At 47.1% G+C, this 20,966-nt stretch overlaps 1 protein-coding gene across 3 annotated transcripts; it reads right to left on the reverse strand.

The window, feature by feature from the left end:
- Positions 1 to 5,819: 5,819 nt before the first annotated feature.
- On the reverse strand, positions 5,820 to 20,343 carry LOC119703510 (carnosine N-methyltransferase 2-like). Of its 3 annotated transcripts, XM_038143484.1 has the most exons (10): positions 20,150 to 20,343; positions 19,921 to 20,018; positions 16,318 to 16,518; positions 14,276 to 14,337; positions 12,816 to 12,954; positions 11,296 to 11,348; positions 8,146 to 8,253; positions 7,909 to 8,039; positions 7,507 to 7,600; positions 5,820 to 6,509 (listed from the first exon to the last, which is right to left on the reverse strand). In XM_038143484.1, exons 2-10 carry the CDS (start codon positions 19,959 to 19,961, stop codon positions 6,154 to 6,156), a joined length of 1,185 nt encoding a protein of 394 aa, XP_037999412.1. In that variant the 5' UTR covers positions 19,962 to 20,018; positions 20,150 to 20,343; the 3' UTR covers positions 5,820 to 6,153. The 3 variants fall into 3 exon arrangements, with proteins under 3 accessions (XP_037999412.1, XP_037999411.1, XP_037999413.1); XM_038143483.1 differs by lacking the exons at positions 19,921 to 20,018; positions 20,150 to 20,343 and adding an exon at positions 17,925 to 18,190; XM_038143485.1 differs by lacking the exons at positions 19,921 to 20,018; positions 20,150 to 20,343 and adding an exon at positions 16,658 to 16,910.
- Between the last annotated feature and the right edge of the window lie 623 nt (positions 20,344 to 20,966).

Below are 20,966 nucleotides of genomic sequence, written 5' to 3' on the forward strand. Positions count from 1 at the left end.
AACATGGAAAGAAATCAGGGAAATGAATGAGGAAAGGTAAGGAGGAGGGATGACTGCCTGGATGCAGCTTTCAGCACAGGAGGTCCCTGACAGACAGGTTTCCAAAAGGCAGGGGAGAGTGGGAGAAGTATATGAAAGATATATAATATTGACTATTTTTTTCTATTCCTTACTTTCCTCATCCCTTGAAAGTACAGGATTCTGGTCAAGGAGGAGTTTTTCTCTAAGCCTGAGTGAAATTTTATGTATTCCTACACTTTCCAGGGACTGACACATAAATAAACAAGGCTTCAGTACCAGTAGAAAGGCTAATTACGTTTAGAAGCAATTTGTGGCCGAGAGATGGAACAGGAAGATTTATTTAAATTCCTACCAAAACAAGAATGAATTTGGGGACTGTATTTGCTGGGGGTTAGGGGAAGTGAAATACAGCTCTCCCATACAGCAAAGCAAAAATTTCCTCTCCAATTAACCCCTTTACCTGGCCTTGTACCATAGGTTATATTAATGCCCTCAGTTTAAAATTTCAAAGCATCAGAAATAATAAACATTAAGCAGTGGCCCAGGGATAATTTACACCAAGTGCAGAGGAGGCAGGCTCTGGCAGTGCTTGTTGTTTTAGGACATTTGTAATGGGGTGAGAGGCTCCCAGTAAAACACCCTGAGCAGCTTTGTGTCACCTGAGGCTCTGAAACAAGAAATCTGCATTAACATTTGGCAGGAATTGCAAGTGAGCCAGGACAGAGGTTGGCAATGACCCTGCATCTTCTAAGCATAGGAGGAAAGTTTTCTTTAACGTGGCTGCTTTGGGAGGAGGCTGTGGTGGGGAGATGCTCTGCCAGAGAAGGGAACGAGGAATGATAAGGCCTTGGAGACAAGATGTAAGAATTAAATTAGCTCAGGAAGAATGTCTAGGTCAAAACTGGTATTTCTGACAGTATTATTTTTATATATAAAAACAAGTCCTGGCACAAGGGAGTAAATTTGGGTGAATACATTTCAGTCTGACAGTTGTTCATGGGTGAGCTGTTTGATTCTCCAGTGTTAATTCTGGTTTATGTTGCATCATGGGAGTCACAAGGATTTCTTTGTATCCCAGAGTGGATAACAAATACATAGAACTGGAGAATGACCTACAGCGGATAGATAACAATGGAGAAACTCTGTGAGGTAAATTTATTGAACCTGTAGAACTTTTTTCTGAATTTCCTCAAATAACATCCCCTTTCCCCAAATAACAAGTGACATGAGTTGCACAAGCATGACAAAACAAAGTCAACATTAATCTACATGGAAACATCTGTAAATCAGGATCTTGGGGACTCTGTTCAGCACTGAAAGTGTGTTAGCCCTTCTTCCAGAAACAATAAAATCAAAATGTTTCCCTTCTGGATGAGCACTTTTAATACTTTTTAAAGTAAACCCACTCTTAGGGAAGCACTGCAAAGTGTTTGCAAAAGCAAGGGGCTGGTTTTGTCAGAGGGAGGTGAATGGCAAAGTGCCTGTGGAGTTAAATCCTAAAGAAAACAGCCACTGGAGCAATGAGCTGTAATCTTCCTTAATCCATAATATCAGCTGTTGACAGATACATACAGAGTGATTAATAGGATGCTAAAAAATGTTAACAAAGCAATAGGGACTTAGAGACCGCTCTGAAAATGTCCTTATCACACTTAGAAATTCACCAGAGGAACCATCATTACAGTGTATGACAAAACATATGCTTTCTCTAGCAATTTGCTGGCACGTCTAATCAAACGTGTCATCAGAAGTCGGGAGTGGAAATGAAACTCCTGTTGTGCTCTTCCCTGTTCCTTCTCAGAGAGGAGAAGAAAAGCCCCACTGGGATTCTGCCATCTCACATGTTCCACAAACCCTCCTCAGGCACCAGATCTTTCCAGCTGGAGCTTCTACTCCAAACATTTATCTTGGAGGGATTTGTTTCTTTCTTTATTTATTTGTTGTTAACAAGGAATTAAAGGAGAATGGGGGATGAACAACACATTCTCTGCCTAAGAGGACTTTCACCATTTAGCAAGATTTAAGTTTCTGTTGATACTTCAGTATGGGAGGGGAGTGATTACAAGGAGTGATGCTCAATAATAAAGATATTTTAAACTTGTATTTGATATTCATCCTCAGTCTGGAGGATATGATGTTGAAAAAAAAAATTCCATTTAAAAAGCAGAATGATAAATACCTTTCTAGAGCTCTATCCAGGAGGTTATTATTCCTATGAAGGCCTTTATAAGCTCCAAAAATGTAAGCACAATCCTACATGGTTGATATAAGCCTCAACAGATTTCTGTGGGAAAATGTTGAAGGGGGAGGGAAAAAAGTTCAGCCTCTTTATTTTCCCCCCTATTGAGATTAAGTATAATCTTTTTAGTATATGCTCCAGTATTTTACTGAGCTTGTTTTTTAATGAGATTATTCAGAAATCAGCTCCTAGATTTTGCAGTCCCATGCTACCTTCATTCCCCTGATGATATTCATGAGCAGAGAAGCCTTAACACTTCAAAGGCAAACCACTCAGCCCCCAAGACTGCATATAGGCCCAGTAAAACTAAAATTATCCATCCTTGATGTTGTAAAGACTTGTTCTCTATAGCTCCTTTTTAGGGGACTGTAACACAACCAGAGCTGTGCATTGAAATGGGCATATTATGAACTGGAAATGAGGATAAAATCTGCAACTTTTCCATGTGAAACTGCACAGTTTGGGTTTTGCAGGCATTGATTCTGCTGCAGAGAGCACAGGGCAGCCTACTGCATGGTTATCCACAAAAACATTCTCTCTGGGCTGGAACAAACTGGTGCTGATGGAGCATCACAGTTCCCTCTGGGAGACATGGACTGGCTCCTCACTAACAGGAACTGCCATGAAACTCATTATGGAGCACAGCTCCTCCTGGACTGAGCTCAGCAGGGTTAATTTGGCTCAAAGCTAGGGCTGAAGCAGCCTCTCCCTCCCGCCATCCCCTCCTGGTGTTTCCCTCCCTGGGACCTGTCACTCCTGGGTCCCTGTCCACAGACCAGGCAGCTGAGCTGCAGCACTCCAGCCATTGAGTGGGAGAAAAAAAAAAAAAAACAACACAAAAGCAGATTTTGTGCATCCCTTGTGGCAGCTGTGCTATGCCATCGTGACTTTTTTACGAACCAGAGCCCAGAGTCAGAGTCAGAGCCCATGACTGCAGGAGAAAAAAGTGTGGTCCTAACTGCTGGGATCAGGGTGTGATGAGCCAGCAGAGGAAGCTGAATGCATTTGTCTGCCTGACTGTCTGGTTCTGCTGCTTCAGCTCAGCATTTCCAGAGTTTTGGGAGGTGGATTGAGGTGGATTTATTCCGCTGGCTGCTGCAGCCCTCTCGTGGCCACACTCCTGTTGCTGGGGAAGCAGAATCTGAAATTCTGCATGGGAGGAGAGCGTCTTTTAGAAAGCAAAACAAATAGTTATTAAACAGCATGTTCACCAAAGAATAAATATACAAACAAATGGGACACTTAGGATGCTATTTATTCCAGGTGTACAAGCAGAGTTGTTGATAAACTACTTGCTTTTGAAGAATCAAAGGAAAAAATCACATACAAAGCATTGATCAGCTGTGTTTTTAATGGGGTGCCTTGTTTCATCTCCCCAGTCTGTCACTAAACAGTCTGCTTTGAAGTGCTCCTTTTTTTTTGAGCATTTGCACATTGATTTACAATTGTGTGGGTACATTTTGTGCTCACAAATGGGTCTTGCTGAGTATCTGCTTATTGGAAATGTGTCTGTCTGTGCAGGGGTGGAAAACCTCTTGGGCTGGGGAAGATCTGGGCAAACCTGTATTGTGCCAATTTTCTGCAAAGACTAACAGGTAGATTTTTCTTTGAAGCTTGAAAAGCAAGCCTGTTTTATGGTGCCTTTTGTTTTTCCTCTCAATCTACCAGGTAGAGACAGAGACACCACTGCTGATTGTATATAAACCATGGGAATTCATAGTGGAAGGAGTGCACTGATGGGAGCAGGGCTGAGCTGCTGTCCAACAGCCCAGCTGCTCACTCCCTGCCCAGTGCTGGGAGCCAGCACCAGCAAAGGGGATGCCTGTGGAATAAACAATAGGAAAGATCAAAGGGAAAAGCTTGTGCACAGGTATGGGGTACACCAGAGGAGGCTGTCCAGTTTTGACTGACGTTTCTGGAACTGACAGCAATAGTACTTGCAGGCCAGGGTGCCTCAGTCCTGCCAGGGAGATGATATCATGCTGCTGTTTTCCCATTATTTTGTTCATTTTTCCCGTTACAGTAGTTTCAGGAGAAATGGCTGCATTTCAAAAAGATATGATAAAACCCAAACCTAAAATATACCCCAAAAAAACCAAAGGACAGAGTGGAGACACAAGGACTTTGTGGGCTCCTTACCTTTTCAGGATGATGCTGCCGCTGGCAGTAACTGCATTCAGCTGGGTGGGGGGGGACAGTTTTAGCAGGATCAGCAGGACTCTGGGTGACAGTGACATGGAAAGTCTTGCAAGCCAGTGTGACGACCCATGTGTTCGTGGCGCTGGAAGAAGCCATTTGACCCACACCACACATCCACCTGAGCCTCCCCAGGTGCACACAGGTGTGTCCTACCCAACTTAAGCAGGGAAAAATCAGACATAGAGATAGATGGCTTCTGTGCCTGCAGGTATTTCCCACCTGAGCTGGGTTTTCCCTCTCTGAGCTGTTTGCAGTGAGGCTGCTGACACTGCAGGCAGCTTCCCCATGCACTCAGTCCAAGGTCTGCACAGCACCACAGTGCCAAATGCAGAACCAAAGCATCCTGAGTGGCATCTCCTGGCAGCACATTCTTCAGCCCTTTGAACAACTCAGGGCCCTTGGGAAACAGTCATAACTTACTTAGATTAACATTTTAGCTGCATACATCACATATTAGTGCTGTTGGTGTAGTTTGCTGTAGTTTGCTGCAGTGATGCTGCTCCAAGACAGCCAAGCTGCCTCCCAGGGCTGCAGCACAAGGACAAGCTGCAGCGCTCTCTCAGCTCTTCCACGTCCTCAGGCTCATTTTTCTCACTTACAAAAAAAACCCTTAATGCCTTCCATAAAATTGTACTTTGCATATTTTTTGTTTTTTAACTCAATGACCTCTTTGCTCTTCATTTTCTATAACCCCACATGTGCAGAACCAGATGTGACTTTTTTGTTTTAAGATTGCTTTTATTTTATATGGAGACAAACAGTAGTAAGAAAGTAACAAAATTAATGTCTGCCTGAAAGAGCACAGGGCAAGTATCATCCTGGGTTCCAAAATATTCTCCAAACAAAAAGGCTGATAAATTTTTAAGACATGTCTATATTGTGAGATGCTGAGAGACTTGGGGCAGTAAATGTCTATGCTAGTAAAACCATGTGAAATAGCCTAGTGCAGAGCAACTTGCAGCTCAGGCCTGGGTGCAGTGCCATTACCTGGGTGCAAAGCAGCAGGGACATCTCGCTGGTTTTGTCCTGGTGATGCCTCAAGTTTTAGCTTTTCTATTTTTCAGATTCTGTACTGCTTTAGTGTGAACTTTTGAGCTTCATATTAGGGGCCGGTGAGCTCTCTTCACAGAGTAGGAAAACAAAGCAATTCCTTCTCTAGCTGGGGACCAAGGACAAATGATGCAGGTCTCAGGCCCAAGAGCATAAACAGCATGGACTGAAGAGAGGAAAACAAGAAGGATGGGACTGCATAACCTGAAGCTGTAAGTGGACAATTAACTCCAATACGCAAATGGAGCAGAACTGATAAAAGTGAGAGACCCCGTGACTGGTTGTACATTTTGTGACCATTTTGGTTCATCTTGGAGGTACCCATGGCTGGGCTCTTGTGCCGCCCAAGGTGGATCCATTGAGGCCTTTTAATAAATCCCTACTTTATTCTTTAGCTCGGCCTAGTCTCTGTTCTAGGCCAGCCTTCACAAGGCAGCAGTTCCTGGCGACCCGGATGGGGCAGAAGGCATCCCTGGCACACACGGGAGCAGCAGGCCTGCGCCTGGCCAGCACAGGGCTGCCACCCTCCAGCTGCCGAAGCCGTGGGTGCGCAAACGTGCTGGCTGCACGGAGAAGAGGCAATCCCAGTGAAAGCACAGGCAGGACGCACGGAGTTAAAAACAAGTCCAGGCGGGCTGCGGGCCCTAGGACTCCACGACGATCATGCTGAGGTTGTTGCTGAAGATGACCCTGCCGCCCCTGGTGCTGCTGCACTCGGGCTGGCGCAGGGCCTGCTGCAGCCGCCGCCGCAGCGCCGCCGGGGCCGTGCCCAGGAAGTTCTTTGTGCCCGTCAGGAAATCCATCATGCGGCCGCCCACCGCGTCCCCCTCGGTGAAGCACTCGGTGATGTCCCAGCCCGACGGCAGCTCGTAGACGCGGTGCTGCACCCCCAGCCTCTGCAGCACCTCCGTGATGCCGCTGCAGGTGATGTAGTGGCCGCTGTCGGTGGCGGGCAGGCAGTCCCTGTGCTTCTTCCACAGGCTGGCCCAGCCGCTGCTGTCTGCAGGGGCACCGGGGAAGGTTATTTTGGAGACGCCAAGGCAGCCAAACACCAGCTAATCAACCATGAAACGAGCTGCGAAGGTTCCCTCGCTGCCATCCCAGCCCTTGACAGGGGCAGGAAGAGAGCTTTCCCCTTATTCGAGACTATTCATAAATGTCTGCGCCTCATAAAACCCTGGTTTCCCTCAGGCCTCCCTCCACAACTGTCCTGTTTGAAGGAAACTCCTAGGAGATGTCTCCAACACTGAATTTGCCCAGAAGGAAGGGTACACACAGAGGTACCAAAGTGCTGAGCCTGAACATCATGTGCTACCTCGTAACTGTGCCTTGGCCAAAGCAGTGCAGATGTTTGCACACATCAAACCTCAATTGTAAGTGCTCATTGAACAATACATACCTCAAAAAGACAGCAAGGGAAACAGCCTACAGGCAATGCGAGAGGCAGTTTTTATGGGGAACATGGGAATTTGTGCTTTTTCCACCACACCGTGAGCTGGGCATTCATGAATGGCACAAGGGATGAAACACTTAATTCTTTTAAGAAGTGCCATCATGTTGTGCCTCTTTTCTCCTGTCCTGCCATAAAGCCTGCAGCTCTCAGCAGCATGTGCTGTCCTTCTGGGCTCTGGGTCATTGCTGTACAAAGAGCCCTAAGGATGAGTCCACCCAGAGCTCAGGTTGTGTTTTTCCAGTGCTGATTTCACTGTGAGGGAGCATGGACCCTCATTCATGGACAGCCACACTTCTCTCTACTACATCAATTCCATAAGAAGGGAAGCAAGACCACAAAGGTTGTGCCTAAATGGCCCCATCAGACACTAGGGCCCAAGGCTAAGCCCAAGATTGAATTCTCCATATGAAATCCAGCATTTTTTTTAGTTATTTACTATAGAATAAGCACCACTGACATTACCAGATAAATATTTGTGGGTCTGAATCTTCAAAGCTCTTCAAAACTCCAGCAATGGAGCAAAAAAATACAAGGTCTCCCTTACCTGATAAAATTATGATCAGGAGTTTACCATGATGGTCGAGGCAGCTGTGGAAAAACTTGATAGTACTGGGAATATCCTCCACACGGTACAGCATCTAGAAGAGACAGTGACACACAGCCATTATTCCTCCTCCACAGTGCAATGACCCTCCAAAGGCTTAAACCCTTTCTTTTAGAGATGTTTTAAATTCTGTTCCAGATGCTTCCCAGCCTTTCCTGATTCCACATGCCCATTTAGGGACACCTCACAGCACTGAGCATTGCCAGCTTTGGTGTTTGTAGAGCTTCTGCAGAATTGCTGTGGGAGAGCAATGCTCAGCTCAGGTCATAAATTCAGGCATAGAGCAGAACTGAAGGGGGGTAGTTAAATCCAATAGCCCTGTGTTAAAGCAATGGCCATTACCTGGATCATATGGATGAAGTCAAATTTTTTATGTGTGCCTCTCTCCTTCACCTGCTGTTCATACTCCAAGGAAGTGAGCTGGTGCCAAATAAAAGAAACATTCTGCAGGTCTGGAGCTTGACTCACCAGCTCTGTTTCAAAAAGTAGAAGAAAATCCTGAATTTCATAAAATAGCAGAAAAACTCATCATTCAAATGTATGGTCCTTGCTATAACCCAGCAGCAGGTGTAGCCTTACCTTTGTAAGCTGCCACGTGCTGTGGGTTGGGCTCCACAATCTCATTGTCAATGAAGACCCCTGGGTGCACAGCCTGCAGTATCCTGATCATTTTCAAATCCTGCTCACCTATTCAATAAACACAAATTCACTACTTTAGAAAGCAGGTAAATGCAATGGGAGGATGCCAGTGCACCAGCTGCACCACTTCTGCCAGGAAATCCCCCAGCAGAAGTGAGGAATGTTCTGCTTTGTGGCTCATGTGGTGGCAGAGCCTGGTGATACTCCTCTACCATGGCACTGTACTGCTCAAGCTGACAGGGAGGTACAGAGGAGCCTGAGAACAAGGCAGAGACAAGCAGCAGCACAGAAACCTGCTAATGGCAATACCTCGGGTCGTGGGACAGACAGGCCAAAAGAATCACAGCTCACTGTTAACAAAAATAACCATAAAACAGTTTTCAACAACCCCACAAAGTTTGAATGGGTGCAAGGAGGCAGCTGACACAGCTGCATGGGGTGGCCCATGGCTTTGGGGCTGCCACGGGGACACAGGGGCTGCTGTGGCACAGCCCCAAGACCTGGGGAACTGCATCACAAAAGACCCACTGACATGCAGAATCCTGGATCCTCTCTCTTTGGGGATTGTCCACATGGCCTCACACCAGGGCATCAATTAACTGATGGTTATCTTGGAAATACAGGTAGAGACTCACACATTTGTGTGGAAGTGCCCTGCAGATTTAGCTATTGGTACTCCTGTGCTGCTGTGTAAGCTCTGGAGGAGCAAGCAGCAGTCTGTCCTCCTGTTCTAGGAAATTTCCAGCCTCCTTTGAGGTGATACAGGTCGTGCTTCTTATTTCCCAGAAATGCCAAGTGTGAGCCCCCCTGGATCACTTCAAACTATGTAAATAAACAGCAGTGACCACCTTGATGAGACCTCTGCAAGAATCCTGTCTGTAGCTGATGGTGGGGCCTAAAAATAGCCCTGGCCTTGGAAATGTCACACAGAGAGGTCTTGATACAAGATCCTGCATCCTCCCTGCTCTTTCAGCTGATTTACCAGCCACGGGAAGAGCTGTCATCCTTGGCAGGTGCTGCAGTACATAGAATTCAGGGAAGGAAATATCAGCCATGCCGGCACTACTGGAACATCCGAGGAAGGAGGAGTCTTTTGAAGTGAGAGAAAAAATACCCCAGGCCCGTGAGGAACGCAGTGGCAGCAGGGCAGGGCTGGCCAAAGGATCAAGGGACGAGACTGGGGCTGCATCTATTGAAGGTACAGGGATCAATACTGCTGACAGGAAGGCAGATCCCAATAGCAAGCAGCTGAATCACTAGTGACAGTCCTGGATGCCAGTGTGCAAGTGCCTGGTTTGGGGAGCAGCAGCCCTTAGAGCTGCCTGCAGGCTTGGGGCAGGACCAGAAGCAGAGCATCGCTGCCCCATGCCCTGGAGCCACTGATGGAGGCAAATGGGTACACCAACAGCAGGTGGATGTCTTAAAACCTGCATAAGTTTGGAGTTTTTTTCACTCCACCTCTGTAAAATTTCTTAATGCAGTATTTGCAAGAGCAGGTAATAACATCTTCAACCAGGGTGTCTGTAAAAACAAGCAGTAAAATAACAGCACTCTAGGGCAAGAATTTCTCTGCTGCAGCTTTCCCTGCCAGCAGCAGCCCTCCAGCACTGACCACAGCAAAGCTGGGACATGGCTGGAACCTCTCTGCAACTGGAAAGTTCCAGCTGAGAGTTCAACCAGCCATGAGGAAACATGGGGTGAGTGAAAAAACGTGATTTGGACCACAACAGAGGCTTTCAGGATGTGGAGTCGGCCACTAATCCCCATTAATATTTTCATCAACTAAACTAATTCTGGGGGCTCTGTGAAACCAGAGTCCACCTCTGAAAAGGTCAGGGATCAGATATAACCTTTTACTTGGTGCTATCCCAGCTCACTCCCTGCCCAGCCCCAGCTCTTGCAGACGTGGGTGCAGGTCTGGACCCCTGTCTTGGCATCTGTGAGGGGCGCTCACCCATGAAGCACAGGAAATTTTAGAGGGTGTATTTTTCCATTAAAACCTCTTCTGAAGAGGACATAAGGAAAATTAAGGATGATGCTAAAAGTTCATTTCCCTCTTGTGCTTTTGTGGAGTCAGAATTTCTGCTTTATATTACTTAATGAAAATAGAGGGTAATTGAGAACTGAATCATTTCTTCCTGCTTGGTTTCTCATATGCTCCAACATATTCCCAGTTGGGGAAAACAATCAGATGCTAATTTTCTCTTACTCAGGAAAACAAAACCAAAAAAAAAGTGAGAAAAATGCTTTCATTTGAAAGTATTAGCACTTAAAATTCAGCTGAAAATAGTTTTCAAAGCAGAAGTAAACTCTGACAAATCAAACCACTGCTTCTTTCCTCTACTCTTTATTTTCTCCCAGTTTCCCTAGGAGCAAAGTTGGCTGTTTCACCACTTTTTTGTTTTGTTGTTTTGGCTTTTTTTAAACATAAATGCATTTGGAACAACTTTAAAGCTATTTTTCCAAAAGGATAGGTTCCTCTCTGGGGAAAAATGTCATTTGCAGTTAAACCCTACTTATCACTGGGTAAAAACACAGCAGTAACAAAGAAACATGTCTTGAAAAAGCTGATGCAGCTCTGCATCAGCTAATGGGTGTGGCCAGGTGGTTTTGCACTACTGAGAGCAGGGCACTGCCCAGCCTTGGCCTCTGGGATCCCTAAAAGCAAAAGGAGACATCCCTTCAGGGGGGATAGTCTAGGGCATGATTTTGGGTGGAAAGAACCTCTCCAATGTCTCTTATTCTCTCCAACAAGGTTTGAAGATGCTCTTGTACCTTTCCAGAAGGAGGAGCCCTTGCTTTGAGGCAAATGAAGTCAGGTGAGAGTCACCAAGAAGCAGAAACTAAGCTAAAATCACATCATTTCTCTCTGCCCAGAAAGATCTGAGCAGCAGTGTTTCAGAAGGGAGATGGAGAGGGAAGGAAGGGAAGGGGCACTGCTCTTATCCCAACTCCACTCTTCCTCCTGCCCTTCTGTGCTTCAGTGGGCAATGCTGCCATTAATGTCTGAGTAACCCTCAGTGCCCGATTTTCCAGCCTCTCCTCCTGCTGCCCACAGGTCCCCCCGTGCCCCATCCCCACACTCCTCACCTGTGCCACTCCCAACTCCCAGAACGCTGAGGGTCGATTTTCCAGCGCCCAGACTGAAAGGATAAATACACATATACACATATAAATAAAATCACTTAAGCACACTGTGTCACACCACTTCGTGTTTTCATTCTTATAGCCTGGAAATTCTCATGTTATGCACATGAATTGGGACAGAAATTTGGTCACCCGTTTTGAGCGTGGTGATAACCAGCATGGCTCAGTCAGCTCATATTTCAAAGTACAGTAGGCACCATGGTGCAGAGTTTCTCACCCTTTGCCAAGGAGATTTCTTCAGGCTGTGGCTGGGAAGCCCAGGGCAAAGGGGCTGTCCCTGACTGGGATGGCACTGCTGGGGAAGCGGGGACAAGGTGAGCTGGGGAAAACCTCAGCAGCCTCAGGAGGGAATATTGGATATGAATACCCAGAAAAAGCAAAACCGTGAGGCTATCGAGGAGACTGGAAATCACCTCTTATCAACATGAATCTTGGATTGAAATTGGGAGGAGGGTCTGAATCCTCAATAATTTTTTACCTTAGAAAAACTGCTTATTGAAAGACCCCAGTCACATGCTTCCCAGCAGAATATTTAATAACAGCTGAGGGATTGAGTTTCTCAAGCACAGTCTCAGGAGGCACCAAAGTAATGATTCCACAGGAGTGGGATGAGCACCCTTCAGGTCCTGAAGGGTGTGAGCAAGTCCAGGGGCCTTAGCCCTAATGAGGGTCAAGACCCTTTGACAAACCCAAGATCAGCATCATAGAAAGCCACAATTTTGTCCATGATTTAAATTCACAATTAAAATTTCTTAATGTAATCTTTAACTATTATTATCTTATTGTTTTATATATATATATATGATCTGTAGAATAAAAATTTGCCTGCCTAACATTTTTTTTTTCTCAATGGAGAAAACTACAGTTCCTATAACATCCAAAAATTACCCAGATTTGAAAGGACTTTCTTGTGCTTTGGATCTAGGCTGTTCTGAAGTTGTCTGCAGTTATCCAGCCTTAAGATATTACATCAATACTTTACAAAACTGATTATCATTTGGTACTTAAGCAATGCAAATCGACTTAGGATAGAAATAAGGAGGTCTTAGGGGATTGGCAAAACCATGAATTAGCCACTAGGAGAGAATTAGAGATGTGTTTCTGTTAGGAGGGATGTGATGAAGTCCCAAAAGCAGGGAGAGAGCACAAGAGAGCTTTCTTTCAGGAAAAAAAAACCCAAACAACTAAAAAAGCCTAACTTTAATCCTCAGAAAATCAGCTAATGGAAAGAGATGGACATGAGAATGAGGTCTTGAGCTTTTCCTTAACATAAGCTGAGAGGCAGCACAGTGTATTAATTGAAACAGCACGTACTCTGGAGTCATTAAACAGAATACCCTAAAAAACAGGGGTAGGGGACTTAAAACTGAAAAGCATTTGAAGTTCATTCCTGCCCCCAAAAAAGTTTTTGCTGACTCCCAGGATAACAGATGCCTTCCCACCTCGGGGGAAGTGCTCCTTACCCAGCCACAATGGTAGGCATTTGTTCCTTGTTGAATTCATCCATGCACTGGTGCTCTGTTGAGTGCTCCAAGAATGCCTTAAAGGCCTCCACATACTCCTCAGCTGTGAGGCTTCTCATAGAAGGGATCATGTAGAGATCTTGGGGAACAAACATGGATTGCATGTTAGAGGCTTTGAGGCATGTGAAGGGTCGAAGCACTTACCTCATGGGAGAAACCCAACCTAACCCAACAGGAGCCAGGGGTTTGGGAAAATGATCCAGAGGAGGCGCTTTCCAATCTGTTCACTCCCAGAGTTCAAAAATTATTCTTGGGCACCCTTTGACATCAGCTTGTTTGCTAAGTGACTCATCATTACAGCACAGCCTGAGGAAAATGTCTCCAAAATGTTTAGCCAGATGTGGGGAGTTCTGTTTGCAAGGGATGGAACTGGAGAGGTTTTCTGGAAGACTAAAGAAAAGGTGAAGGGAATCACAAGATGGGTCCAGACCTGTGGCCATCACTGGTGCCCATGCTTGACAGAGTGACTGAGGGGGGCAGCTCTTGGCACACCTCGCAGGAGGGGTGATGCAACACAAACACTGCCGCCTGCAGCTGAAGCAAAAATAGTCCACCCTGTGCATCTCACTTGTGACTGGACAGTGTGGGACTGAAATGGGCTGCCAGGGAGGGGAATTCCCTGCTGGGACCTGCAGCTCATGGCCAGGAGGGCAACTGATGGCAAAACATTTCACTGAATGGGCTCCTGTTCAAATGTGGGTGACTGAAACCAAGATCTCTCTCTCTGAGCCAAAACCCAGGGATACTCAAGGGGTTCCAAGGAATTATTGCAAAGTCTCCCTTTCCTGCTGTCCCATCCTAAAGACAGGGCAGTTGCCAGGGCACAGGCTGTGGCCAGCTGCTCAGGGCTGAGGAGCAATGGCAGGACTAAGAAAAGATGCCCTGCCATGCTGGGTCTGTCTCAGATCAATGCTGAAAAGGCATCATTCAATGGGGAAAAAGTCAGCTATTCCTCTTAAAGGAAATGAGGATGAAGGACAGGACTCGGCAGAATATCTTCATCCTCATTTTTGCCTTCCAAAGATTTGCATTTTTATCACATGCTTTAAGTCACCACTAATAAGAGAACTGTGTATGTCTCATCCAGGACACTGCAATCTCAAATTCAATGCCCCTGTTCCCAAAACCACATGTCTTTGGCAGCTGTGTTCCTAGTCCAGCCCTATTGGAGGTAAAGACATTAATATCTATCCTCAACACTTCGAACTCTACCCTAACATAAACCTGAAATCACCTGAATTACAGTCAGTTTACCATCCTGCTTCTTTGTCTTTTTCCTTTTTTAACAATCTCATGTTTTACAATCTCTAACTCCAAAAGAATTAAAACATGTTTGTGATAGCAACCTGAGTGGGCATTTTACTTTAGTTTCTTTTTTCTTTTTTTTTTCTCCCAAATACCTGAATTATCGTGTGGTGTTGTCAGAATCTCTGCTTCAAAGTTCATGCTGGGGAAACTGTTCCTGTAAGGAAAGTATAGCACTTCAGTTATTTGAAGAACCTGTATGCTTTTTTGAAGCTGCACTGAAAGTGCAGAACAAAGGGAAGATGCTCCAGGACAAACTTTCCTCTACTGATAATCCATAATTTATTTTGTTCTTTTTTTACTAGAGAAAGCCAAAACTTCTTTGTAACTGATCATAGCCATAGAATCCTTGAATCCTAGAGTCAATAAAAGAGTTTGGGTTGGAAGGGACCTCAAAACTCATCTCATTCCAATCACCTGCCATGGACAGGAGCACCTTCCACTATCCCAGGTTGCTCCAAGCCCTGTCCAAGCTGGCCTTGGACTCTTCCAGGGATGGGGCATCCACAACGGGCCACTCCTCCCGTGTTTGTCTGAGATGTGCTGTGGAGGTTTTCATACCCCTGCAGAGCCATTAACCAGTCATTGCAGCTGAAGGCATCAGACTGACATTTTCCTTTCTTCATTTTCCTTTGACAATGTGCTCGTACATAAAACAGGGGTGAGGTGCCACTGGCAGAAGGAAGGGATGCGTTTAAATTGGAGCAAGGACCTCACTTCTGCAAAGACAGGCTTGGGATGAGGCTGCCTGTGCCAAGGGAAGAGTCACCTCCTGGGTAACCACATTTCAGTATCGAGATGCACAGCAAGTCTTAGGGGTGATATCCTGTATAATATGTTTAGACACACCAAGGCTTTGCTGATAGAAAATGCCTCAGGGCAGGCAATCTGAGATAGCAGATCCCAGCCCAATAGTCTCCTCTGCCAAGGAAAAAAATCCCAAGTGAAGAAAAAAACAAGGCAAGAGGTGGAAAAGTAAAGAAGGGAGTTTGTAGTGGGGCTTTGAGATACAAATGTGTAGGGACCATGTGGCAGGGAAGTGGCCACATGCAAATACTGCACTGCTTTGGTCAATGGAGACAAGAAAATACTGAGATATCCCAGTAATCTCAGAGACACTGGGGCACTTCCAGAGTCCTGCAAGAGCAGCTGATTTCATCTGAGTTCAGTGCCAAAGTCATGTAACTCTTGTCCATGGGGTGTGTCTCTCTTCCACCACCTTGACCTCACCTCTCCCTGGGAAAAACTTCTCAGAAGCTCATCAGGAAGAGGCCAGAACTCAGCTCACCTCCATCATCTCCAGCTTGGCTGCAGGCCAGTCACTCCAATTTCCACTCAACCCTCCAACCTCTTCCATCTCTGCCCATCAAAACCCTCAGAGGGTTATTTTGTCCCCTCAGCTGGGTGAGCCCAGCAAGGTGCTTTTCAGAATAAATCTCCCACTCAAATGCCGAAGAGTAGCGTGGCTTTTCCTGTGCAGGGAGGAACAGCTTTGGACATGAATTCCATTTCTGACAGGTCAAATGTTTCCAGCCATGCCAGGAGACCTGCCAGGAGACCTGAGCAGACTTCAGCACAAGCATTCACCAGCACAGAAGATGCCAAGATCTCTTCCACTGACACTTTTGCCATTTCTCCTGGCAGGGGTTAGATTCTGAGACTGATTAACACTTGTTGCTGGGAAGGTGAAACAGGAACAAATGGACTTCCTCTAAAATCTGGTTAAAATCCAGACCAGATCCTAAAATTTGCGAATAACATTTTGGACTTGTCCTGCCCACCCTAGGACTCTAACACCCAACAGCAGGACCGAGGCAGGGACTGCCAGGCAGCAGGATGCCCATGGGCAGCTGGTGCTGCCACAGCTCCCAGCTTGCAAGGTTAAACCTCTTCCCTCCATGAACAGAGCTGGGTGCATTGTGGACAGCAGCTGCAGGGAAGACAAATTGCAAGAATACCTTCATAACTCATAAACTTCATTATTCCTAAACTTAGGCTGTGGAGGGCTAACGATCTCCCCCTTAGCCCCCATCCTTCCCAGGACAGGGGAACATCTGCTGCTCCTCCCACCTCCCGCACGCCCATCTGTGACACAGAGGCAGCAGGTGGGAAGCACCATCCCGCTCCCTGCCAATACCTCTTCAGCTCCGGGGCCGGCTCCATGCTGGGGTGGATGCTGTGCGGGGACTCAGGGCTGGGCTGATGGTCCTCGTGGGTCCCGTGCGGCTCCCAACGCGCTGCGATTCCGGGGCCCGGCAGCGGGGCGGGGGCTGGGGTCAGCCAGGCCAGGTCAGCGTGTCCAGCTGGCCCCGCACGGCTCGGCTCGGCTCTGCCGGACCTGTGGGGACAGCAGCGTCACCGGGGCAGGGACATGGGGAAACCCGAGCCCCGGGGAAGGAGCGGGGAGCCGGGGCGGGCAGAGCAGCGTGTCCTCAGGGCGCGGGGGAGAGCACAAGGGACACCCTGGGACTGCGAACCTTCGGAGCCTGAGTGGCACTGGCTGAGTGGCACTGAGGCACGGGCGCAGCGGGGGAGTTTCTGTCCGCTGTTTAGTGTGCTGTGAGCCTGGTCTCTCCTTCCTGCTCGCCGCCCTGAGCAGGAGGGAGCGCTTTCCTGCATCCTTGCGCGCTGCTGCCTGGTGGATGGGGGATGCGCTGGGAGATCCATGCCTTCCCCAGGGATCAGAGGAGCTCCTTGGCTGCCCGGAGATCTGAGCAAGCGATTTTTCCGCCCGTGACTCAGGGGGAAATGGGGCCCAGTGGCAGAACCTCTAGCGAGCACTGCAGCCCCCGGCAGCCTGGCATCCCCTGTCCTGCCCCAGGAAAGGGACGGGGGGACAGGCAGCCAGGACAGGGGCAGCGAGCCCAGCCTGCTCACACTCTGCTTGCTAAGCCGCAGGGATCAGAAAGCAAGGAAGCATTTTTGGGATAGCTATCCAGGGCAGAGGTGGCTGGAGTTCCCCACAAAGGTGCAGTGGTCATTGTTCGAAAAACAGAAAATCCTGGCTGCTCCCTGCACTTGCCTCTGGATTTATCCCCTACCTTCACCCCCAGAACTGCTGCTTGTATTGCCTGAAATCTAATAATCAAATAAAAAAATAAAGGATTAAAAGACTTTCTATTTCCAAGTGAGGTTCACTGATGGGAAGAGCAGCATTAGGATCCTCATCACTCCTGTTCCCTGAAGACAGCAGGTAGAACAGACTGAGCAGACAAAACCTCCCACCTTGCTGAGATCCCCAGAAAACTTCCTGCCCCACACAGATCCCCTAGACCAGGGACCTCAGGTGTAGATGCTTCACCATGAAGTGACCTGCCTTGGCTTGCATTAGATTTGGCTTCCAGATGGATTTCAGTTATCCACCTCAAGGGAAGTCCACAGCAGCACATTAAGCCAGAAATAACTGCATTGCTACTCCTCAACAAAATATCCAAAATATTGCAGGCGAGGAAAGACCAGAACCTCTTTGCTAGGTCTAAAGTGCGCCTTTGGCTCCTGGTGTGACCACTTCCATCTTACATCAGTTAATTCAGTTTCTCAGCAGTCCCACCAGTGACGCCATCCCAGACACCAACCATGCACCAGTGGCTGCACCTGGAGCATCCCAGCCGAGCCCCAAGCGCTGCCCCCGCGGCAGCCTCGTGTCCCCAGCCACCTCTGCCTTGTCCCAGTGTCACTATGACACCCAACACCACCCCCAGCCCCCCATGCCAAAGGCAGGGTGGACACCCCAGGAAGCCATACCTCCCCGGAGACACGTCCAGCAGCCTGGAGCTGCCAGCCCTCGGGAGCCTCCTTGTACATCCACGGGGTGCTGCTCCCCCTGCCCGTGTCCCTGAGCCCCCCCGGGCCCCGGAGCCGCCCTGAGCCGGCATTAGCCTCCGAGAGCAGCCTTTGTTCTGGCAGCAACAAGGGGACATTGTGGGCACTGCCCGCTGGCAGCGGTGCCTCTGGAGGATGTGCCCTCTGCCAGCCGTGCTTGCGGCCGCTCCGGCCAGCTCGTGACTAAATCCGCTCTGAGCTCTGTTTTCCCTGCGAACTGAAAAAGCTGATTTTTGGTCAGTGAGAGAGAGGCTGGCTGAAGGCAGAGCTGGGCTGTGAGGAGAGGAAAACAAAGCCACTGTGTTTCCTCCCACGCTCTGCGGCTCTGGAGGTCGGTTTGGGGCTGATCCTGCAGAAATAGGTCATCCACCCTCCCTGGGGCAAGCCTGGCTGAGGCTGGTGCTGCCCGTGGCCCCTCTCATATTCCATCTCTATCAGCCCACCACGACAAGCTTGGACCTGCATCTCCAGGCACGAAAGCCTGGGTATTGACATCAAATTTCCACGAATTTACCTTCTAAATAGCAATCAGCTTCTAGGCTGATGATTGTCAGGAAGGTCCTTGCATTTTTAGAGTTTTGATGGCAGAAGGTGTAGGGCTAAATGGTTTTTAAGGTCCCTTCCAACCCAAACCAGTGTATGATTCCATGTTTACTACTTTGTTTTATGAGACTGTTCCAAATCCACCTAGAACAATCGATTAAAGCTCAGGTAATGTAACTTTGATTTTCCTGTAACTCTGATTTTCTTGTGAGCAAAGCTCTTCTGTAGCAGTTTCCTGTTTTAATGAAAATGTTTTCATCAGTTAGATATTTTCAGTTTTCTAGACTAATCCTCTCAAGTACTGTAGTTTCTGTACTCTCCTAGGTGAAATATTTCATGCAAATATGTTATTCTCCATCAAGCAAATTCTGGTAGAGAGAAGGATAACCAGCAATTCTGTAGCACCCATTTTCCTGATAGTTAACAACAAGATTTCTCATTAAGGGAAGAAATGTTGGTTTTCTTTAATCCTTTAATCCTGGGCAGCAGCAGATTTTGGAGCTTGAGCAACAGTATTTTTAAATATGTGTATACAGGATATTTTCCTTTGGGAAAAAGAACATAATTTCTGATAAATACTGAAAAAAAAAAGGCACTGCAGAAGCAGAACCCATCCCTCCCTGGGGGCAGCAGCCCTTATTGCTGCTGGGCTCCAGACATGTTTCTGTTCAACCTCCCAAATAAACTGAAGTATCTATGTCTTGAAACTAATTTTTTTTCTTTTTTCTTCTTCTTTTTTTTTTTTTTTTTTTTTTTTTTTTTTTTTTTTTTAACACAGCCTTTCCTGCCTCTTTATTAAAGCCTGGATCCTGGTACAGCTCTTCCAGACCTTTTAAAATTACCCTTTCCAGCCCATTTGACTGGAGGTCCTACCTCATGTAGTTGTAATTACAGAGCCAAGGTTAGGGCAGAGGGAAAGTCCAGTGTGGCTGCCTGCAAAAAAGGCTCTTTGACTCAAGGTGAAGACCAGCTTTGCTCTACAACCCACCCAGTATTCAAAAAAGATGTCTCTGAGAGCAAAGACAGATATGATAAAATGTGCCTTTTACCCCTCAAAAACCCACCAGGAAAACACACTTGGAATTTAAATTTCTCTGGCTGGACCTGTGCTGCTGCCAGTAGCATGTGCTGGGAGTCCAACATGAGCAGGATTAAACACATCCAACAGGAACAGCACTCCAAAACAGGGGTATTTGAAAATCCTGCTGTACCAAAACATGAGGAATTGCCAGCAATGAGATTTTGTCCCTAGCTCAAAGTCAGCAGTGCAAATAGTAAGGTTGGACACTGGTCCCTGTGAGGTTTTTATGGTTCAAGAGGATGAATTGAGGGGGACAGGAAATGAAGGATCAGAATTGAAATTATTTTTACTCACCTGCTGGTAAAGCAAGGCTGAGCCCAGCCATCACACCACATCTGAACTGAAGGGATCTGAACGCTCCAAGCAGCCAAAGCATCCCAGGAAAAGCCACTCTGCCAGGCAAAAATATGTTACAAAATGGGAATATCTCTTGGAATGCACATAGGATGACGAGCCACATTTCCACGGAGAAGCAGAGAGAAGCAGTGGAAGAGTGGGCATGAGCCCCCTGGGGGATGCTCACCTCTCACAGCTTTGGCTGTTCTTCTATGAACCTTTCTGGTCTGTCCCACTCTTAAAAAGAGGAACCTCAGCTAAATTCACTCTTCTTTGAAAGCTGGGTCAAAGCTTTTTTTCCATTGGCGCTCTGTCATCTCTCAAACCCCGAGGAGCATTTGCAGAAACAGATAAACCCAGCAGCTTTGGCAAATGGAGTTTAGCAATGTGCATATCTGCCATCGAGCAGACTGCAGGAGCACAGGAGAGCAGGTCCCAACCAAGGCATTACATATTTATTTTACCCAAAGCCACTAGATGGGGATGCAAGGACACTTTTCTGCTCTCTGCTACGCTTTGATCCCATCACGCTGAGCTCGAGCTGGCCTTTCCCACTTACAGGTGCTGCTGTTGTCTTTCCTTTTTCTCTTTAGGAGCTGACAGAGGTCATTTGGAAACTTATCACTCGCTGAGTTCTCATCCTGTAGGGATCAGGCCTCAGGCAGCAGTTATTGCTTCTTGCTGAATATTATTCCCTGCACCAAGACTTAGGAAGAGTAAAGGGTTTGCCTTTCAGTTTGTGGATTAGCCTTCTTTTATGGGCTGTGGAAAGAAAAGGTACTTGAGATTGAACACAGGGGAGAAAATGGTATTCAGCAAACTGGTAATCTCTGAAAATGTCCGCAGTTTGGAGCAGTTAGCAGAGGGACAAAGCCAGGAGATTTCCTCAGTAGTCAAATCTCTGGGCAATTTTTTTTTTTGTTTGTTTCTCCTCTTTTGAAATCCACAGTTGTCCTAAGAATAAGCAAGACAAAATCAGGAGAATTGGTTTGGCAGAGGCGTAG

The sequence above is a fragment of the Motacilla alba genome, chromosome 7, assembly GCF_015832195.1.
Source record: "Motacilla alba alba isolate MOTALB_02 chromosome 7, Motacilla_alba_V1.0_pri, whole genome shotgun sequence".
NCBI lineage: Eukaryota > Metazoa > Chordata > Aves > Passeriformes > Motacillidae > Motacilla > Motacilla alba.